This window comes from Equus quagga, chromosome 11 (assembly GCF_021613505.1).
Source record: "Equus quagga isolate Etosha38 chromosome 11, UCLA_HA_Equagga_1.0, whole genome shotgun sequence".
Lineage (NCBI taxonomy): Eukaryota > Metazoa > Chordata > Mammalia > Perissodactyla > Equidae > Equus > Equus quagga.
This window is the reverse complement of record NC_060277.1, coordinates 71,996,241-72,013,592: the sequence shown is the minus strand read 5'-3', so window position 1 is coordinate 72,013,592 and position 17,352 is coordinate 71,996,241. Positions and strand designations below refer to the sequence as shown.

General features: G+C 50.4%; 1 protein-coding gene across 5 annotated transcripts in view; it reads left to right on the top strand.

Moving 5' to 3' along the window:
* The window catches only part of RPH3AL (rabphilin 3A like (without C2 domains)), a 141,651-nt gene that overhangs the window by 88,284 nt on the left and 36,015 nt on the right, over positions 1-17,352 (top strand). For 4 of the 5 annotated variants that reach the window (XM_046676259.1, XM_046676262.1, XM_046676258.1 and 1 more), the window contains one exon: positions 4,151-4,237. The exons of the other annotated variant lie outside the window; for it this stretch is intronic. In XM_046676259.1, the coding sequence (XP_046532215.1) occupies positions 4,151-4,237 (87 nt within the window). The remainder of the gene's footprint in view (positions 1-4,150; positions 4,238-17,352) is intronic. 5 annotated transcript variants of the gene reach the window in all.

The window sequence follows — 17,352 nt, the reverse complement described above, 5'->3', positions numbered from 1 at the left end:
GGACTGTGGTTGTTGCCTGCTCTTTACCATGTGCCGTGCTAAGCGCTTTCATGAATCATCTCCCTTCATCCTCCCAACTGAGGCCCGAGTCTGCCTGTGGCCACATTTTACAGATGAGGAAATGAGGCTCAGAGAAGGTTAGTAACGAGTCCAAAGTTGCATCTAAATGGCATCCTCTGCGCTCTCCTTCCCCAAAGCCTATGACTCGTGGGCTATCCTCTGAGCTTTCCCCTGCTCCGTGTGTGTGCTAACCTGGGGTATACATTTGCAAAAGGAGTGCATGGAGTGACTGAGACAGGAGTGAGGAGAGAGCACATGCAGGCTGAGGGCCTGGAGCTTTGTCGCCTCTGCTCTGAGTCAAGCCAGGAAGCTAGACTTGGTCTGTTTAAGGCTCAGACACAGTTCCAGGCTGCAGGAGGCCTGAGGCAGCCAAGCCCGGGCAGCTAGCGCTCACTCAGGGCAATTCCGCTCAGTGGAAGCCCATCTCAGGCAGGGGAGCAGGCACCACCCCCAGGCCCCGGGGCTGTCCCTGACACGACCGTGCAGTGTTCCCTTTGCACCAAGTTGATGTTGTGCTGGCTCACACTCTCGCTGGCTTTTTAAAATACACCTGCTTAATTTTCTTTATGGGAACCTGTGAACAAAGACCAAGCCCATAAGGGGAAAAGGCTCATTATCTTCTCATTGATCCAAGATTTAATAGAGCAGCAATTATATATTATTTGAACGGGAGCGTGTTATCTTTTCGCTGCCGCAGATTCCCCTTCCGAAGATGCTGCAGGTGTGTAAAGGTGACTGAGGGATTGCGGGAACTGACCTTGGGTTTTCCGCTAGTGATGGCTGGTAGCCTGCAAACAGGGCTGTGCGTGGACCAGGGAGGGTGTCCCCTGTCACGCCACCCCCCCGACCCCCAACAACATCCTGTGGTGCAAGGGAGGAGGGAGCATTTGGGATATACTGCGTGTGGCTCTAGAGCACTTGAAATGTAGTTAGTGTGGCTGAGGGACTGAGTTTTTCATTTTATTTAATTTTAATTAATTTCAACTTAAATAGCCACACGTGGCTGGTGGCTGCCGCCTTAGGGCAGGTCTAGAGGAGAATCACGCAGGGCTTCAGAACAGGGCACGAGGGGGTGTCACTAATGATAACGACTGGCATTTATGAAGCGCTTATAATATGCTGGTTGCCTTTCGTGTGTGTCTCAGTTAATCACCAGACAACCCTAGGGGAAATGAATATTATTATCCCATTTTGCAGATGGGAACATTTGAGGCTTAGCTAGGCATCGAGTAGCTTCCCAGGGGTCCCCCAGGCCTGCCTTTCTCCAAAGCCTGTGCCCCAACACCAAGCCACACTGCCTCTGAACAAGCTCGGAGCAGTGTTTCTGGAACATGAAGTCGGTGAGAGTGCAGGATGGCATGAGGTGGACAGCCCAGGAGGACTGGGGGCTCTCAGTGATTCCGGGGTTGAGGTAGCTGACCACATGCCCATTTCTAGGGTTCCCCATGTGCAGGAGCAGGGGCAGGGGCCCAGTCCTGGTCAGAGACTGCTGTGTCGCCCTCAAATCCGTATGTTGAAGCCCTGACTCCAATGTGATAGAATTTGGACGTGAGGCCATTGGGAGGTGATTAGGTTTAGGTGAGGCCATGAGGGTGTGGCCCCCAGGATGGAGTTGGCGACCTTATAAGAAGAGGAAGAGACCAGAGCTCTCTCTGCTGTGTGAGCAACAGCGCGAAGGCGGCCGTCTGTAAAGGGCACTCACGGAGAACCCAACCGTGCTGACACCCTTGTCTGGACTTCCTGCCTCCAGAGCAGTGAGAAGTACATGTCTGGTGTTTCAGCCATCCAGTCTATGGCATTTTTGTTACAGCAGCCCGAGCTGACTAGACAGGGGCAGAGGCTGCCGGGAAGCCCCTGGGTGTTGGTGGGGAGGCCGCTGGGCCTGGGCTCCCTGCCTGTGGCTAGAAACCTCTCTCCTGTGCAGAGCAGCTGCCCTCCCTCTCGAGAGAGAGCACAGAGGGCAGAGCCAGACTCCTCAGCCCAGGTCTTTGCTCCTAGAACCAGTGTCATGGAGCTGATGAGCACATGCCGGTTTCAGCCCCTTCCCCAGCAAAGCCTTGTCCCAGGGTCATCCCATGTCACCTTCTCTGCCCATTCATTTGAGAGCCATCAGTAACATCCCCAGGACACACACCAGCTCCCTGGAGAGCTGTGGGCACCAGCTTGGCACCTGGGCTGGGGAGGGTATTGGCCCGCTCTCCTGAGGTCTGGAAGAAGGGAGCCTCCCAAATCCTGATAGTCACTAACAGCTGTGCGACTTCAGCAGTCGTTTACATCTCTGAGCCTCAGTTTCTCCATCTGTGTAATGGAGATAACAGCCACCTCCTTCTTCCTTTATTGCAGGGTTGTGGTGCCTTGTGTGCACACGATTGCCCGATAAATTCCTCCTTCCTCCTCTGTACCCCCAGGAGGAGAGGCTGTGTGTGTTTCTTGAGCCTCATCTTATGGGCTTCTGGGGGACCCTGTCCTAAAGGTAGAAGGTGGAGGGTGAATGTTGGGAGGAGTAGAGAGGTGGCTCTAGTGGAGAAGGGAGAGTCTCCAGACCAGGTCAGGGGGACAGGCTGAGCCCCAGCCTGACACAGATCCCAAACCCGGGCCTGGCACAGAAGTGGCCGGGCCCCTTCCCCCTTCTGAGGGACCATGGGAGCTCCAAGGGTGAGCAGCACAGCAGTGAGCAGCCTGGTCGGCACCCAGGGGACCCTCCCCAGACCTCCTGCACCGCCAAAGACCCCAAGCCTGGGCCCTTCATGAGAGCTGGGCCCCAAACATGACTGGGACGGACTTGCCTGCAGCCCAGGGAGACAGGAGCTTGGAGCAGATTACATTTTATTTGGAGAAATAGAAGAAAAGTGACATTTCTCGTACCTGAGTGTTGGATGGTAGCGAATGCACGTCCCTTATGAATGTGTCACAGTTCCCCTTCCGCCACAAACTGGCTCCCCACCTCCCGCAGCGCTGGGCTTAGCCACCCAATCAGGCAGTGACGACATGCTCTGGGAAGCCAAGTTGGTGACATTTCCCTCTCCGCAGAGAGTGTGCTTCTTGCTCAGTTGGCAGCCTGCGGAAAAGGCCAAGCAACAGATCCAGCCTTCCCGTGGCGGGGGGCAGGAGAGAGCCCCCAGCCCTGCCGGGCCCGGGCGGCTTCCATGGGGCAGTGAGATTGTTTGCTGTGCTCTAGTTTTCTGAGGAAGATGCGCTGTCGCTGAACCAGACTCCAGGGGTTAGCAGGGAGGAGGTCTGAGCCCCACCAAGTTCCCCTCTGCCTCCCGGCCGTTTCATCTGGCCTTTCCCACCACAGTTCCAGACTGCGTGTTCCAGGGAAGAAATATGGAGTTAGAAGTTACAAGCTTAAGCAGAGACTAGGTTCTGGCTACTTTTGTGTTTGGAAGAAATTATGTACTGGCTCTACAGTCAGACCTGAGTCAATTACTTGCTGTGTGAATTTGGGCAAATTCTCAAACTGTTCCGAGCCCCTGATTCCTCACCTGTAAAGTGGGCCTAAAGCTTACATAATAGCGTTCCTGGGATCGTTAAACGAAGAGGCTTGGCGTAAAGTAAGTGCTCAGGCTGTCCCTGCTATTTCTCACTGTATCATCTTCTCACCTTGCCGGGCACACACGTGAGTTTTTCGCGTGGTTGCATACAAACGTATGTTTTCTTTGTTGAATAACGTCATTTCCTGTCCCCATTTCCAGGGATCGGCAGAGGCTGCTGTGTTAAGGCCGTATCACATTCTGTTGTGTTTGCCTGGTTCTTCTGGAATTGGGCGTTTGGGTTGTTTCCAGTCCTTTGCTGTTGAAAATGATGCAGCTGTGACTATCAGCACGCTTCTTTTCTGATGTGATCCTAACAGGACGTAATCGTGGGGGTGAACTTATCTCATGGAGACCCACGGGTGCCACATCCCTTGTGTTCCAAAGCCAACTGCAGGTTGTAGGTGGTCTGTGCCCTTCGGGTTATCCACCCTCCTGGCCTGAAGCACAGCCACCCCTCGGAAGATGCGGAAGGCTCCCTTGGTTAGTTTTGCCAGCCCGTCAGCCGAGGAGGAAGTGGCTGAAGTGTTGACGTTCCCATGTCCTCTCTCTTGTAGAAAGTCTGCACCAAATGTGGGATCGAGGCCTCCCCTGGCCAGAAGCGGCCCCTGTGGCTGTGTAAGATCTGCAGTGAGCAGAGAGAGGTAGGGTGCCAGGGCAACGGGGTGGGGGCGGGCTGGGGCGGGGTCTGGGCGCACTGGCATTTGGGGAAGTTCACGGTTGGTTGCCGGGAGGGGCTTCTCGGAGGCCAAGGAGGGCCTATGGGGTGGTCAGGGAGACGGGTGGGGAGGGGCAGCCTGCTGGCTTGCCCATTCCACAGTGCAGAGGTGGCAGTGGGCCCTGGTTCTGCTGTGCCTGTGACCGTGGTTTCAACCGGAAGCCCTCATACTAAGTGGTGTTTGGTGGGGGGCTATTATTATAGTAATAGTAATGGCTGCCCTGGTTCAGTGTTGACTATGCGCCTGGCACAGCACTAAGCTCTTTACATGTGTGAGTTCATGTCATCCCTACACAACCCATAGGTGGGAGCTGTTATTATCCTCTTTCATTGATGGGGAAGCAGACACGGAGGTTAAGTAAGTTGCGGGCACCGAGCTGCTCAGTGGGGGAGCTGGAAATTGCATGCAGCCATGGTCTGCTGTGATGATGCCACGCCCACAGTCCCTTCTGAGGTTAAGGTCTAGACCCAATTTTAGGGGGAGAGATCGATGCTCAATGAGGAGTCTGAGGCAGCAACAGATGTGGGGCATGAACCTGCGTCTCCTAGCCCCCAACCCAGGGCTCTCCCCACTGTACCAGGATCGGAAGTGGGGCCGAAACAGCAGGATGTTGGCAGGCAGCTTCTGGAGAGGGCCATGGCACAGGGATTGCAGGAATGGAATGAGCCGGGCAGAGGGAGCATGCCCCTGGTTTCCCAGATGTGGAGTTTTTTCACTTCTCTGGCTTGGCCCTTGGTATGAGCTTTTAATCTGAGGATCTATAAAATGTCTCCAGTTATGGAAAATTCTCAGCCTCGCTGTCCTTGAGTATCGCTGTTCTGCCAGTCCATGTCTCCTCTTCTGGCAATCCTGCTGGATACGTTGCAGCCCCTCTCAGTCCATCCCCATAGCTCCCAACTGCTCCTTCTTGTTTCCTTCTTTATCTTTCCAGGTAAATTCTTCAATGCTGACTCCCAGTTCACTAAATCTTTGAGACCATCTCCCAGCTGGTGGTTTTGTTGGTTGTCTTCAGCATCACTTTTCCTTGGGTGTATTGGAATTGGGGTCTGTACACTCATCTTGAGTGGGAGTCTGTTTTTCTCTCTCTCCTTACTCATCACCTTCACATGCTCTCCTTGCCGGCTGATTTTGTGGTCACCTCCACCCAGGTCCCGGGTGCCCCAGTGCAGGGCCAGGTGTCTTGGGTTAGTGATGAGCTTTGTGTCCACGGAGATAATGGGATTACATCCGGAGGCAGTCATCAAAGCTGGGGCAGTCCAGCCAGGCCCAGGCTGTGTGTGTGCTGCTTCCAGCTCCCTTCAGTTTTCATGTGCTCAGATAAGCTCTTCTTAGGGCGGGAGGGGGTCCCTGCTCTGTTCAGCCTCTTTTCCCAGGTGGGAAATCTCTTCACCAGCCCCCATTTCCAGTGACTTTGGTTCTGGTCCCCCACCTCTCATGGGACACTTTTTAGTCCCTGTACCCTGGAAGACCAAGCTCCCAGCTGCCTCCACTGGCCTCTGGATCCAGAGCTCAGCAAGCTGTGCCTTTAGGCCCTCAAAATAGTAAATCTTGGAGTTTCTGATCCATTGAGATATATATCTTATTTTGAGCACAGATAAGTTTACTTATTTTTAGAATATTTTCATCCATCACTGCTGTATCTTTAGAACGGGGAAGGTACTCAAGGTGTGAACTCACATTCTGTCTTGCCTGGAGGTCCCCGACTTCTCACCCCAAATGGAGATGATGGTACCTAGTTCATAGAAATGCTGTGAGAACTCAGCAAGGTCATAAAGTGCACAAAACATCCCGCATAGCAAAGGTACTCTGTACATGTTAGCGCCCTCCCTCCCTCACTCAGCCTGAAACTCCCCCTTTGAACTTGGGGTCCTTCTGGTTTCCAGGGGGTCCCTTTTAAGATGCAGATATCCACCGGAGGAAATTCCTTGCAGCAGCATCTTTGGGGAAGAACCTTAGCAGGATGAAATGATGGTCACAACTGAGCTGTGGGAGGACAGAGATGAAGGAGCTGTCAAGGGAATGAAGGTGGATGGAAGGAAAGACGAATTTAGCAAACGTGATAATTCCGTGGAAGCTTCGGAGGGAGCAGCCCCGTCCAGCCCCAGCACCACTTACCCTCACGCTCCCTAACTGTCCTCAGCTCCCACATGCAGGGCGCCCCACCAAACCCGGCCTAATCTTCCAACGGCTCTGGTGTCCGGAACAGTCTGAAATAGCTCAGGATAAATTTTCTTATCTTTCTAAGGCAAAGAATATGAAGCTCTGTGTTATGCTGTGGTTTGTCCTTGAATTTCTAGAGGCCGTAACACTTAGCAAGATCCAGAAGGCTGCCTTCCCTCTGCAGCAGCAGGCGTCCCGTGGCACTGAGCAGGCGTGCATGGGCCGTGGAAGTGGGTGTCTGTGATTGTGGGGGCCTCGGGGTACCATACCCGGGTGCTGCATTTTCCTGCCTGCTTTTGGGGCGGGAGAGTGACAGGGTAATTTGTTTCCTAATGCCTTTTTTTCTTAGAAAAATATCTAATCACCACAAAGACAGAGCTATATTGAAAGAGCATTTTAAAATGTCATTTTTGGTGCCACAAATAGCCACTTCTGAGTCTGTGATAAAAATTTGGATTTGTGTCCTGCAGCAAAAGTCGTGTCTTGATGGAAGAACTTGAATTTTAACTCCGGTCCCACTCTGCCTGAACATGCTTATCTTTCCTTCTGACGCTTCACTTCCATCGTCTCTGACTGTAATTGTAAGTTTTTTCCGGAGAGAGCACAGCGCTGGTGAAAGGCCCTGGGGCCGTCGGGATGGCGTTGCTGCTTGTCTTGTGTACTTTGGCGGCGCAGCGGTGTGAGCATCAGGCCTCCACTCATGAGGAGTTTACAGTTAAATACAGTAAATACAGTTAATAACGCATTTATTCATTCAGGCATGCAACACAGATTTATTGAGCATCTTCTATGTGCCAGGCAAAATAGCTCTTCTCGTGGGAGAGGGAGTCCACAAACACAGTAAAGTAAATTCTGCCATGTCACAGATGGTGAGAAAGGACCCAGGGTGACAGAGGGAAGGGGTCCTGGGAACATTAGGGGTAGCTGCTATTTTATATGGGGCTCAGGGAAGGGCTCACTGATAAAATGACATTTGAGCAGAGATCTGAAACATTCTATGTGACTATGTGGATGGAAAGCATTCCAAGTAGAGGGTACAGCAAGTGCAAAGACCCTGAGGCAGGTGTGTCCTTGGCTTATAATGTTTATAAAGAGTTATAGGAACAGCAAGAACACCCATGTGACTGGCTTCAATCAGGGTCGGAAGAGGAGATTGGAGACGTGGCAGGGGATGAGATCGTGTTGGTCCTTGTAGACCATTGTAAGGACTTTGGCTTTTACTCTGAATGAAATGGGGAGCCTTGGGGGGTCTTGAGTAGAGGAGAGACATGACCTGAATCTTCTTCCGCTTTTTAAAGGATGCTCTGGCTGCTGTGTTGAGAATAGATTGTAGATTATGACGTCAGAGTCTGTATCATGGTATGTTGTCTTTCTTATTTAATGTTGCCCCAGATGTTTAAGTTCTTGGCTATTGTTACCCTTAGAAGTTTTCATTTTTAAAAATATTACATACATTTTACTCTTTTCTGATTAGCAAATTAATTTGGATCATTGACATTTGTAATGTATACAAAAGCATAAAGAAATAACCACACACACACAAATCCATAATCTTACCATGCAGAGACAATTGCTGTTGACATTTTGGCATATTTACTTCTGATTTTTTTTCTGTCTCTTTCTTCTTTATATTATTGAGCCTATGTTTTAAAATTAGCATTATGTCATAAGTAGTTCTCAATGTAATCAATAATTCTTTATAAACATTCTACCATATGGATACTCTGCTAATTTAGAACATCTAAGTTATTTCCTTTTTCCTCCTCTTATTAATATCTTCAGCATATATCTGTGTGCATAGCTCTTTGACTACATTTTTTATTATATCCTCAGAATGGATTCTTAGAAGGAAAAATAAACATTGGTGTCTATATTCTTTCTTATAGACCCTTGAGTTATTATTTTTTATTTATCTCATAATTAGCTGGTGTATAATTTTATGTCATCTTTTTAAATACAGTCATGCCCCACACGACAATGTTTTGGTCAACGACAGACCGCATATATGATGGTGGTCCCACAACATTAGGACCATGTAGCCTAAGCGTGTAGTAGGCTAGACCATCTAGGTTAGTGTGAGTACACTCTATGATGTTCGCACACACATTTCTCAGAACACAGCCTGTCATTAAATGACGTACAACTGTAAGGGCACATGGATGGTGTATTTTCTGAGTTTTTTGCTATCTGGTAATGGCTGTTGCCTTTATACAAAAAGGACAACTTGACTAATAATACAATTGATCATAATCTTTCCCACTCAGAATTCTGTGGATTTTGCCCCTGTTGTCCAACCACATGTGAAACACCATGAGGGAGAGTCTGCAAATGTAACAACTAGGAGAATTGGTGCCCATGAGACTAGAGATAATAGTGAAACTGTGAAAGAGATACAAATAAGCTTTTTAAATTAATTAATTAAAAGAGATAAGAGTGGGAATAGAAATCAAATTGAACAAAGAGGACCTTTGAAAAACGAATGAGCAAATTTGAAAAAGAACCAAATTAACCATTTTCATTTCCAAAAATGAAAGATATTCATTAATGAATTTAAAAACTCAATTGAACTACACTGCAGTAATTTTTTAGAGCAATAAAGCTTGTCATTCCCATTAACAGCCACATATATTTCCTTATCATTTGCTTCTTCTTGATTGTTTTTTATTTTTCTTTCTTTCTTTATTTTTTGCTTGAGGAAGATTGGCCCTGAGCTAAAGTCCGTACCAATCTTCCTCTTTTTGCTTGAGGAAGATGGTCACTGAGCTAACATCCATGCCAATCTTCCTCTATTTTGTATGTGGGTCACTACCACAGCATGGTTTGATGAGTGGTGTGTATGTCCATGCTTCGGATTCGAACCTGTGAACCCCAGGCCACCAAAGCAGATCATGTGAACTTAACCACTATGCCACCAGGCCGGCCCTGATTGTTTTTTATTGTTGATCCCTGTTTGGCACTCCCAACAGCTGGAGTACCTGGTCCCTGGTTTCCAGTACACAATGGTCATGAATATGACATTTTTCGTGACCACACGAAACTAGTCTTTACCTAATTAGCCTTTTCTCACCTATCTGCTTAGGGAAGTAGTCGATCTGCCGACCTCCTGCCCCACCCCATTTCCAGTCCCTCTGTGAATGGGCACCCTCTTCAGTCACTTTCCTGGTTTCCTGGGTGGCAAATTAATAAACACTGACATGTGTCCAAGAGTTAAAGAAACAGAAAAGAGGATGAAACAGCCCTCAGTGGGCTGGTTAAACAGCAGATCAGGCCTGAAGAACCCCAGGAAGGACCTTGCGAACCAGAAGACAGTTTTCAGGATGTTACTTGGGGGCAATGGATGAACCCATGAAGTCGAAGTGGAGGGAAAGAGAAGGCAGGATGACAAGATCTAATGCACAACATAAAGTCATTTTCAGGGCAAGAACAGAGACGTGGGGGAGAAGCCTGAAGCCAGACTTATGCTTTTGTTCTCCTTTAAATAACCTGGCAGAGGTGTTTATGTATATATATTTGGAAATTAAAAATTTTCGATATGCCTAGGTCGTTTTTGTTGATCTTTGTCTAGAACCAACATATTTGGATCTTGGATTCAGGAAAGCTTTTCGATTATGTTTTTGCTTGTTGCTTTGTTCCCAACTATTCTGGTTTCTTCTTGGGAGCATTTTTAATGTGAAGGTTGCATTTCCCTTCTCTGTCTTCTGTATTTGTCATCTTCTACCAGGTCATTTTCAACTCCTTTTATTTTCCCTCTGTTCTGAAAAATTGTAAAGCTTTTCTTCCATGTCGCTGATTCCATTTTTTGGTCTGGCCGTGATGTGTTCCGTGTGTTGTCCTGTGTGCGTGTGTGCGCATGTGGGTCTGTCCATCTTCGGGTGCTGTGAGCTCTGCAGACCCCGGTTTACAGAGGCGGCACCTGTACCCCTTTCTTTGCGATTTCACCTGTGATGCTCTGCTCCCCAGAGGAGGCACCTTTGACTCTCCCGTGATCGTGATCAGGCCCCAGGCCATCGGAACAAGGAGGACGTGGAAGGCTGCGGCCCCTGGTTTGGTTCTTCCTGCCGCTCCCTCCTTTCCCACGACTGTGCTTTACATAAGAGAATACACCTTCCCAGATGCAGCTCGCCGTTGCCAGCGCCTTCCCCCTCCTGCCTGGTTGTTTTCTGGGCATCTGTCTCCCAGGGATGGAGACGGGGTTGGAAGAGGAAGGACAAGCCCCTGTGAGGCTCCAGAAACCCACAGGCCCGCCATGCCAGGAAGCCTGCCTCAGCCCTTTGGACTCTGCGCCCTGATCTCTGCCAGACAGGCCAGGCCCAGGTGGGCCTGAGACACACTTTGCGTCCAGCGCACTCGCCTGGCGTCGGAGAGGAGCCTGACTGTAGGTTGGCGTCGGATCCCTCCTGTGCTGGGGTTTGTGTGCCCTTTTTCATGGGTTTCCTGGGCGTGTTAGCGTGAAGCTGGGGGAACTGACCAGGGGCTTCTAAACATAGGACGTTGTAAGCCAGAAATCCATTTCATTTGTTGTTTAACCTTTAATCCGGACTCATTTAAAAAAACAGAGTGACTCACTCAAAGTTATACTGTAATCAGTGGAAAAGTTAATTGGAATCTGGATTCCCCAGGATTCTGGAAACCATTCCTCCAGCCTCTCAAATGTACCTTTGGGGTAAGAAGTCGCTGAGGATGCAGGCGTTCTCTGAGGGGGGCGAACGGGAGGGGAGAGGACCAATTTGCAAGTAATTGAAAGCTGATTAATACAATTAGAGCATCTTCTCCATCCAGCCTTCGCTTTGCCTTCCCAGTTTCACGCCGCATCCTGATTATAACCCAGAGGAGGCCGGCCGCACCAGCACTTCCTGGGTTTCCTGCAGTGCTTTGCATGTAAAAGGTGCTCGGGAGATATTTGTGGACTGAAAGAGACATTTGCAAAAGTGGAAAGCCCGGTTCCTCCTTCAGATCACGTAGGGACCTTTTCCCAGCAGGGTGCTCTCGATTTCCTGCCGGGCTGGCCCTCTATTTCCCTCAAGTCTTGTCACAGACAGCCCTGGCTGCAGTCTCACAGTGCCCATTGATGCTGGGTCTGTATTCTCCCCTCCTGCTCCTTTCTCCTGCTTGTTGATTGACTAAAAGAGCAATTTGTAAAGTAGGAAAGTGTCTTCAGGTGGTAGTCTTTAAATCATCCCCAACCCATCCCGCTTGGAGGGTGACCAGTGGCCCAGTTGGGGCCCCAGGGAGAGTCTGCCTTGGCACAAGCCTGCAGGAGTCCGGGAGAAACAGAGGCTCCCTCGCTCCCAGCCAGCACTGGTGGGAAGTAGCCTTGCCAGCCAGGCCCAGCATCCTTGTGGCACCTGCCTCCCAGGCAGGCGGCCTGTGCTCGCTCAAGCTGCCATCTGCTTCCCCACACTGGCTCTCTCTTGGTCCTGCTGTTACTTGCAGTTTGGAATTTTGCTGCAAACAGCTTGGCTTGAGGGCCCATCAGGAGGCCCGTGAGCACTCTCAGGAGTGGGTGGCTGCCGCTTGGGCGGGCGGCTGCCTGAGGGCCCCGCCATCTGCGTCTGGCTCGCTCTAGACTGCTGTCGTGGCGTCCCTGGGGGACCCGGATGGTCACACTTCCTCAGTGTGTTGGTCACCTCCCACGCGCCACGGCACTGCCAAGCAGACCTGCTAGCAGTACAGGCTCCTGGCCTCCCACGCATGTGGAAGTAGCAGGAGGAGGGTCCTGGGGCCCACCAGCCCCGCTGCCTCCTGTGAGGAGGCAGAGTGGACCCCCACTACATCCCTGCCCCTTGTTTGGGGTGCACCTGAGCCTGTGTCTGTGCCCTGGAGAAAGAACTTTCCTGTCCTGGATGCTGCCCCGTTCAGGAGGGAACTGATTTCAGTCCAGTCCACTGAGCCAGTTGTCCTCGCTGTGCACATCAGCAGAATCCAGTCTAGCGTCGGGGGCGGACCTTATCTGAACACCCACGATGGGCCAGGCCGGGATATGTGGCTCCATCCTCACAGGAGCCCAGGGAGGTTCTCATTATTGTCTTCATGTGACACATGGGGAAACTGAGGCTTAGAGAAAGGAGGTCACTTGCCCAGAGACACCAGGTAGTAATTGATGGAGCCAGAGGTTGAAGGCAGGCATGTCTGCCTCCAAAACTCCTTCTAACAACTCTATTTCCTATTCATTCATTTGTTCACTCATGTATTAGTCGTTGAGTATTTCCCATGTTGCTGGGCACTGTTTTAGGTCCTTGGAAAACAGCAATGAACAAAACAGCCAGAGATCTCTGCCTTGAGTTTACATTCTAGCAGGGGCTGGGGAGGCGAGAGGGAACAGACAGTAAACATAACCAAACTAATAGATAAGCAAATGGTATAGTATGTTAGATGCTGAATGGGAAGAAGAAAGCAGAGCAGGGCAGAGGGGTCAGGAGTGTCGGGTGCGGGGTGGGGAGAGAGGCTGCAGTGTTTACGGTACACCAGCCACCACGTCACGCCCATTAGGATGGCTAATAGATAAAAGGCAGAAAATAAAGTGTTGGCGAGGATGTGGAGAAATTTGAACCCTTGTACATTGCCGGCGGGAATGTAAAATAGTGCAGCCACTATGGAAAACAGACGGCAATACCTCAAAAAAGTAACGATCCGGCAATTCTACTTCTGGGTATATACCCTAAAGGATTGCAGGCAGGGACTCAAACAGATATGGTACGTCAGTGCTCATGGCGGCATTATTCGCATTAGCCTCAAGATGGAAGCAACCCAAGCATCTACTATTGGGGAAATGGATAAACAAAATGTAGTATATACCTCTTATTGTTCATATTATTCAGCCTTAAAAAGAAAGGGAATTCTGACACATGCTGCAACGTGGAAGAACCTTGAGATGTTATGCTAAGTGAAAAGCTAGATGCAAAAGGACAAATACTGTATGATTCCACGTCTGTGAGGTCCCTAGAAGAGTCAGATTCATGAGGACGGGAAGTGGACCGGTGGTTGTCAGGGGCCAGGGGAGGGGGAATGGGGAGTTATTCTTTAATGGGCACAGAGTTTCCATTTGGGACAATGAAAGAGGTCTGGAGGTGCATGTGGGACAGTAGCACAACAAAGTGAATGTACTTAACACCCCTGGACTGTACACCTATAAGTGGTTAGAATGGTAAATTTTATGTTATATATATTTTACCACAGTAAAAAAGTGGGGGGACTGGCCAGTGTGGGCCTCTTTGAGGTCAGATGTTAGCAAAGACCTGAAGGAGGTGTAGTGGGGGCGCCAGCAGCCTTCTGGGGGAGGAGCGGCCCAGGACGGGGACACACCAGCACCGGTTCACAGAGAAGTACCAAGCCGGTGAGGCTCCCCGCCTTCCATGTGCCGGGTCCCAGGTGCGGGAGGGATTGGTCCAGGGGGCTCTGTAGCCATGGGCAGTAGGGAGATGAGTTGATGTGGTCCAGTATGAAGCCTGCAGCCCACCAGGAACACAACCCACAGATCTGAGCATTTAGCTGTCGCACCATTGGGTGCCCCCCACTTACTCAGCCACCCTGGGGTGCTCAGCAGAGTGTGGGGTTGGGAACCTGTGGTCTGAGTGCAGAACAGCATCACTGTCCCTGTGATCGTTTGGTGTGACACGGTCCTGACACCACAACCCAGCTTGTCACCTCCCCGCTCCCCACCCCCCGAGCCTCCACAACCTGGTTTTCCCTGTGTGTGTCCCTGGGGAGGTAGGCAAAAAGCTAGGGAGAAAGCACCTGAATTTGGTCATTTTCTTGCATTAATTTGAATAAAAATTTGGGTAATCAGATTTTCCTGCCCATTTTTCAGATGCCAGGTGACACTGGCTGGCACAATTGTGCCCCTCCCCCAGCCAGCGGTCTGGCAGATGGAGACTGGGGCGTAGAGTGTGGCTCCATCCTTCAGGAAGTATTTATTAAGCTCCTAGGTGGTGCCCAGCCCTGGAAAGACACACCCCCAAGGAAATAACTCAAGAATAAACTGTCTTACTGTGGTGTCAGAAAATCCCTCTGTGATAAAAGAAAGCAGAGAGAACTGGCCTTTATCGGGATCCTCGTCTGGGCCAGGCGTGCGGCTCTGTGTCCCCACTTTCCAGCCACAGAGAAGCTCAGGGACCTTAAGTGACAAGTCCAAGGTGGCACAGCAGGGACCTGCAGAGCTGGGGTTTGAGCCTAGGCTGTCTGATGGGCTCTTGCCACTAGACCAGTTTCCTCCTCTGGTTTCTCCTGAGCCAGCAGCCACTGCCTTCAGGAATAAGTCCTCAGCCCTTCCTGTTCCGGATGGCCCACAGGCCGGATGAATGGAAGGGGCCCTTCAGCCTATCTCCCCTCATTTGCCAGGTAGAGATCCCCACCTCCCTGGGGGACTCCCGGGTCCCTGCCTTGCTTCTTCTAGCCTGGCTTTGTAAGTCGTTACATCTGGACAGGGCTAACACACCCATAAGTGCAGCCCAGCCGGACCCTGACCGTTACCTAACCTGACATATCTGAACTTGGCTTTGGGTCCCAGCCTTGGTTATCCCCTTGACCCTTGAACTTTGCCTCTTCCCAACTCGTCATTGACTTGAGGGTCGTGTCAGGCTCATGGGCCAGCTCCTGATGCTCCCTGTTTGCAGACTAAATCAGGGAGGCCCGTTCAGTAGGAGTCCCAACTGGGTCATCTCCACGTTGTGCCTGGCACCTCATGAGCACCATCTCCTATGCATGACACTTGACCTCGCGCCCCACTCCTAGCTGTATGCCTGAGAGAAACTCTCACACATGCTCCCTAGGAAACGTGACCAAGGGTGCATATAGCAGCATCTTTTGTTATACAAAAAAACTGGAAATAACCCAAATGTCCTTTCTTGAGACAGTAGATAGATGAATTGTGGCTATGAAATAATATACACCAGTGAAAAAAGAACTGCCACTAGACTCATCAAAGGATGAATCAGAAACACAGTGTCGTTGTGCCATTGAGTGGATTCCAACTCCTGGCGACCCTGTGGACAGCAGAGTGGAACCCTGCTCGGTCTTTTTGCACCATCATCTCACCTTCCAGTGCTGTATCAGACATCAGTCCACTGCTATTCGTAGGGTTTTCATGGCCAATTTTTTTCAGACGTGGGTGGCAGGTCCTTCTTCCAAGCCTCTCTTAGTCTGGAAGCTCCGCTGAAACCTGTCCACCATGGGTGACCCTGCTTGTATTTGAAATATCAGGTGGCATAGCTTTCAGCATCACAGCCACACGCAGCCGCCACAGTATGACAGCCAACAAATGGGTGGTGTGATTCCCTGTCTGGGAAACGAACCCCGGGCCACAGTGGTGAGAGCGCCGAATCTTAACCACTTGACCACCAGGGCTGGCTAAAAACACAATGAGCAAAAGAAAAGCAAATCACCAAAGAATACACACTGATTCAAAAACAGGTAATAGGAAATCCTTGTTTTATTTAGAAATGCACACATGCATGGTTTTTTAAGGTAGAAAAGCAGGGGATTGCTTAACACAAGATTCCTGATGGTGGTTACCTCTGGGTGGCAGGGAGGGCCTGCAGGGGCTTCCCAGGGCCGATAATGTTCAAATTCTTGATGAGTTCACAGCTGTTCACTTGACTCTGGCTCTTTGAAATGTACTGTATTTTCATACACTTTCATATGCGTGCTAGATTTCACAGGCACACACACAAAAGATAAGAGGAGATCACTAAAATCAGACCCAAAAAAGCATGAATCAGTGATGTCAAGAAAAATCTTTAAAATCCCCCAGAATGTAGGGGGGAAAACAACCTGAAAACAATAAGGGAAGCAACGATGAATCTGGAAGACAGAGAAGGCCAGTGGAACCTCAGAATTATAGGTTTTCCCTGAGAAGGAAAAAGACAAGTTGGAAATGAGGCAGTTGTCACATCGATAAGTGAGGAAAACGTCCCTGCCTGAGACCCCACGCAGCCAGGCCCACAAGCCTGCCGAGGAGGGGTCGCCCAGAACTGTCCCACGTTGGCTTCGGAATATGTTTCTGAGACTGTGTTTAAACATAGGCATGTTTGTTGTTCTGGGAATGGAATCAAAATCACAAAGCTCCTCTGGAAAGACCCGGCTGGGTATAATTGGCCTGTCCAATTTTCTGATTCCAGCCCTATTCATTTCCTGCGTGTGGCCTACTCCATCTGGGAACAGAGGCTGGCTTCGCAGCCAAACACCACCAGAACACGTTTGCCCTCTCTTAGAGCTGTGTTGGAACAGGCAAGACGGTTAAATATTTGGGATTCAGAGGGATTTCATGCTGCATGCAAATGAAGCGTAAGAGGAGGCATACATACAGTGTTGACAAAGCAAGTCATTAAGAACAGTAGTGGAAGTGTCATCAGCCTGCATAGATGTGTGGAACCTGCAAGACCCTTCTGGACAAAGGGAGAAGACGGCGTGTGGAACCTGAGAGAGAAGGAAGACGGGTCCCTCTTCTCAGTGGCTTGTCGGGCCCTTTCCGTGTCGCAGGTCATGTGGGAGATGCAGGGCTGGGGGAGGGCGCCCCTTGGGGTACAGACCCTGAGTGTAGGCCGTGAGAAGGGGTGAGGCCAGAGTGGGAGGTTGGCCTGCCCTGGAGGCTCCCCCTGACCCAGGGGAACACAGCCCTGCAGTCATCAAGAGCCGTTGTTGGGTGCCACCTCCCTCTGAAGCTGGCAAAGCTCCTCCCCGGTAATTGTGTGGCAGCCTCGCAGCAGCGAGCCCCTCACCAGGGGTTAATGGAAGCCAAAGCATTTCCTCTGGTTCTGAAATAATCCAGCCAAGGTGTTTAAATGATCTGTCAAGAAAACAGCACCCTCAGAATATTTTCTCTCACTGCGTCTTTTTCCTTTCCACTATGCTGGTGAGTGCCTGCCTCCTGGACCCACCTGGTT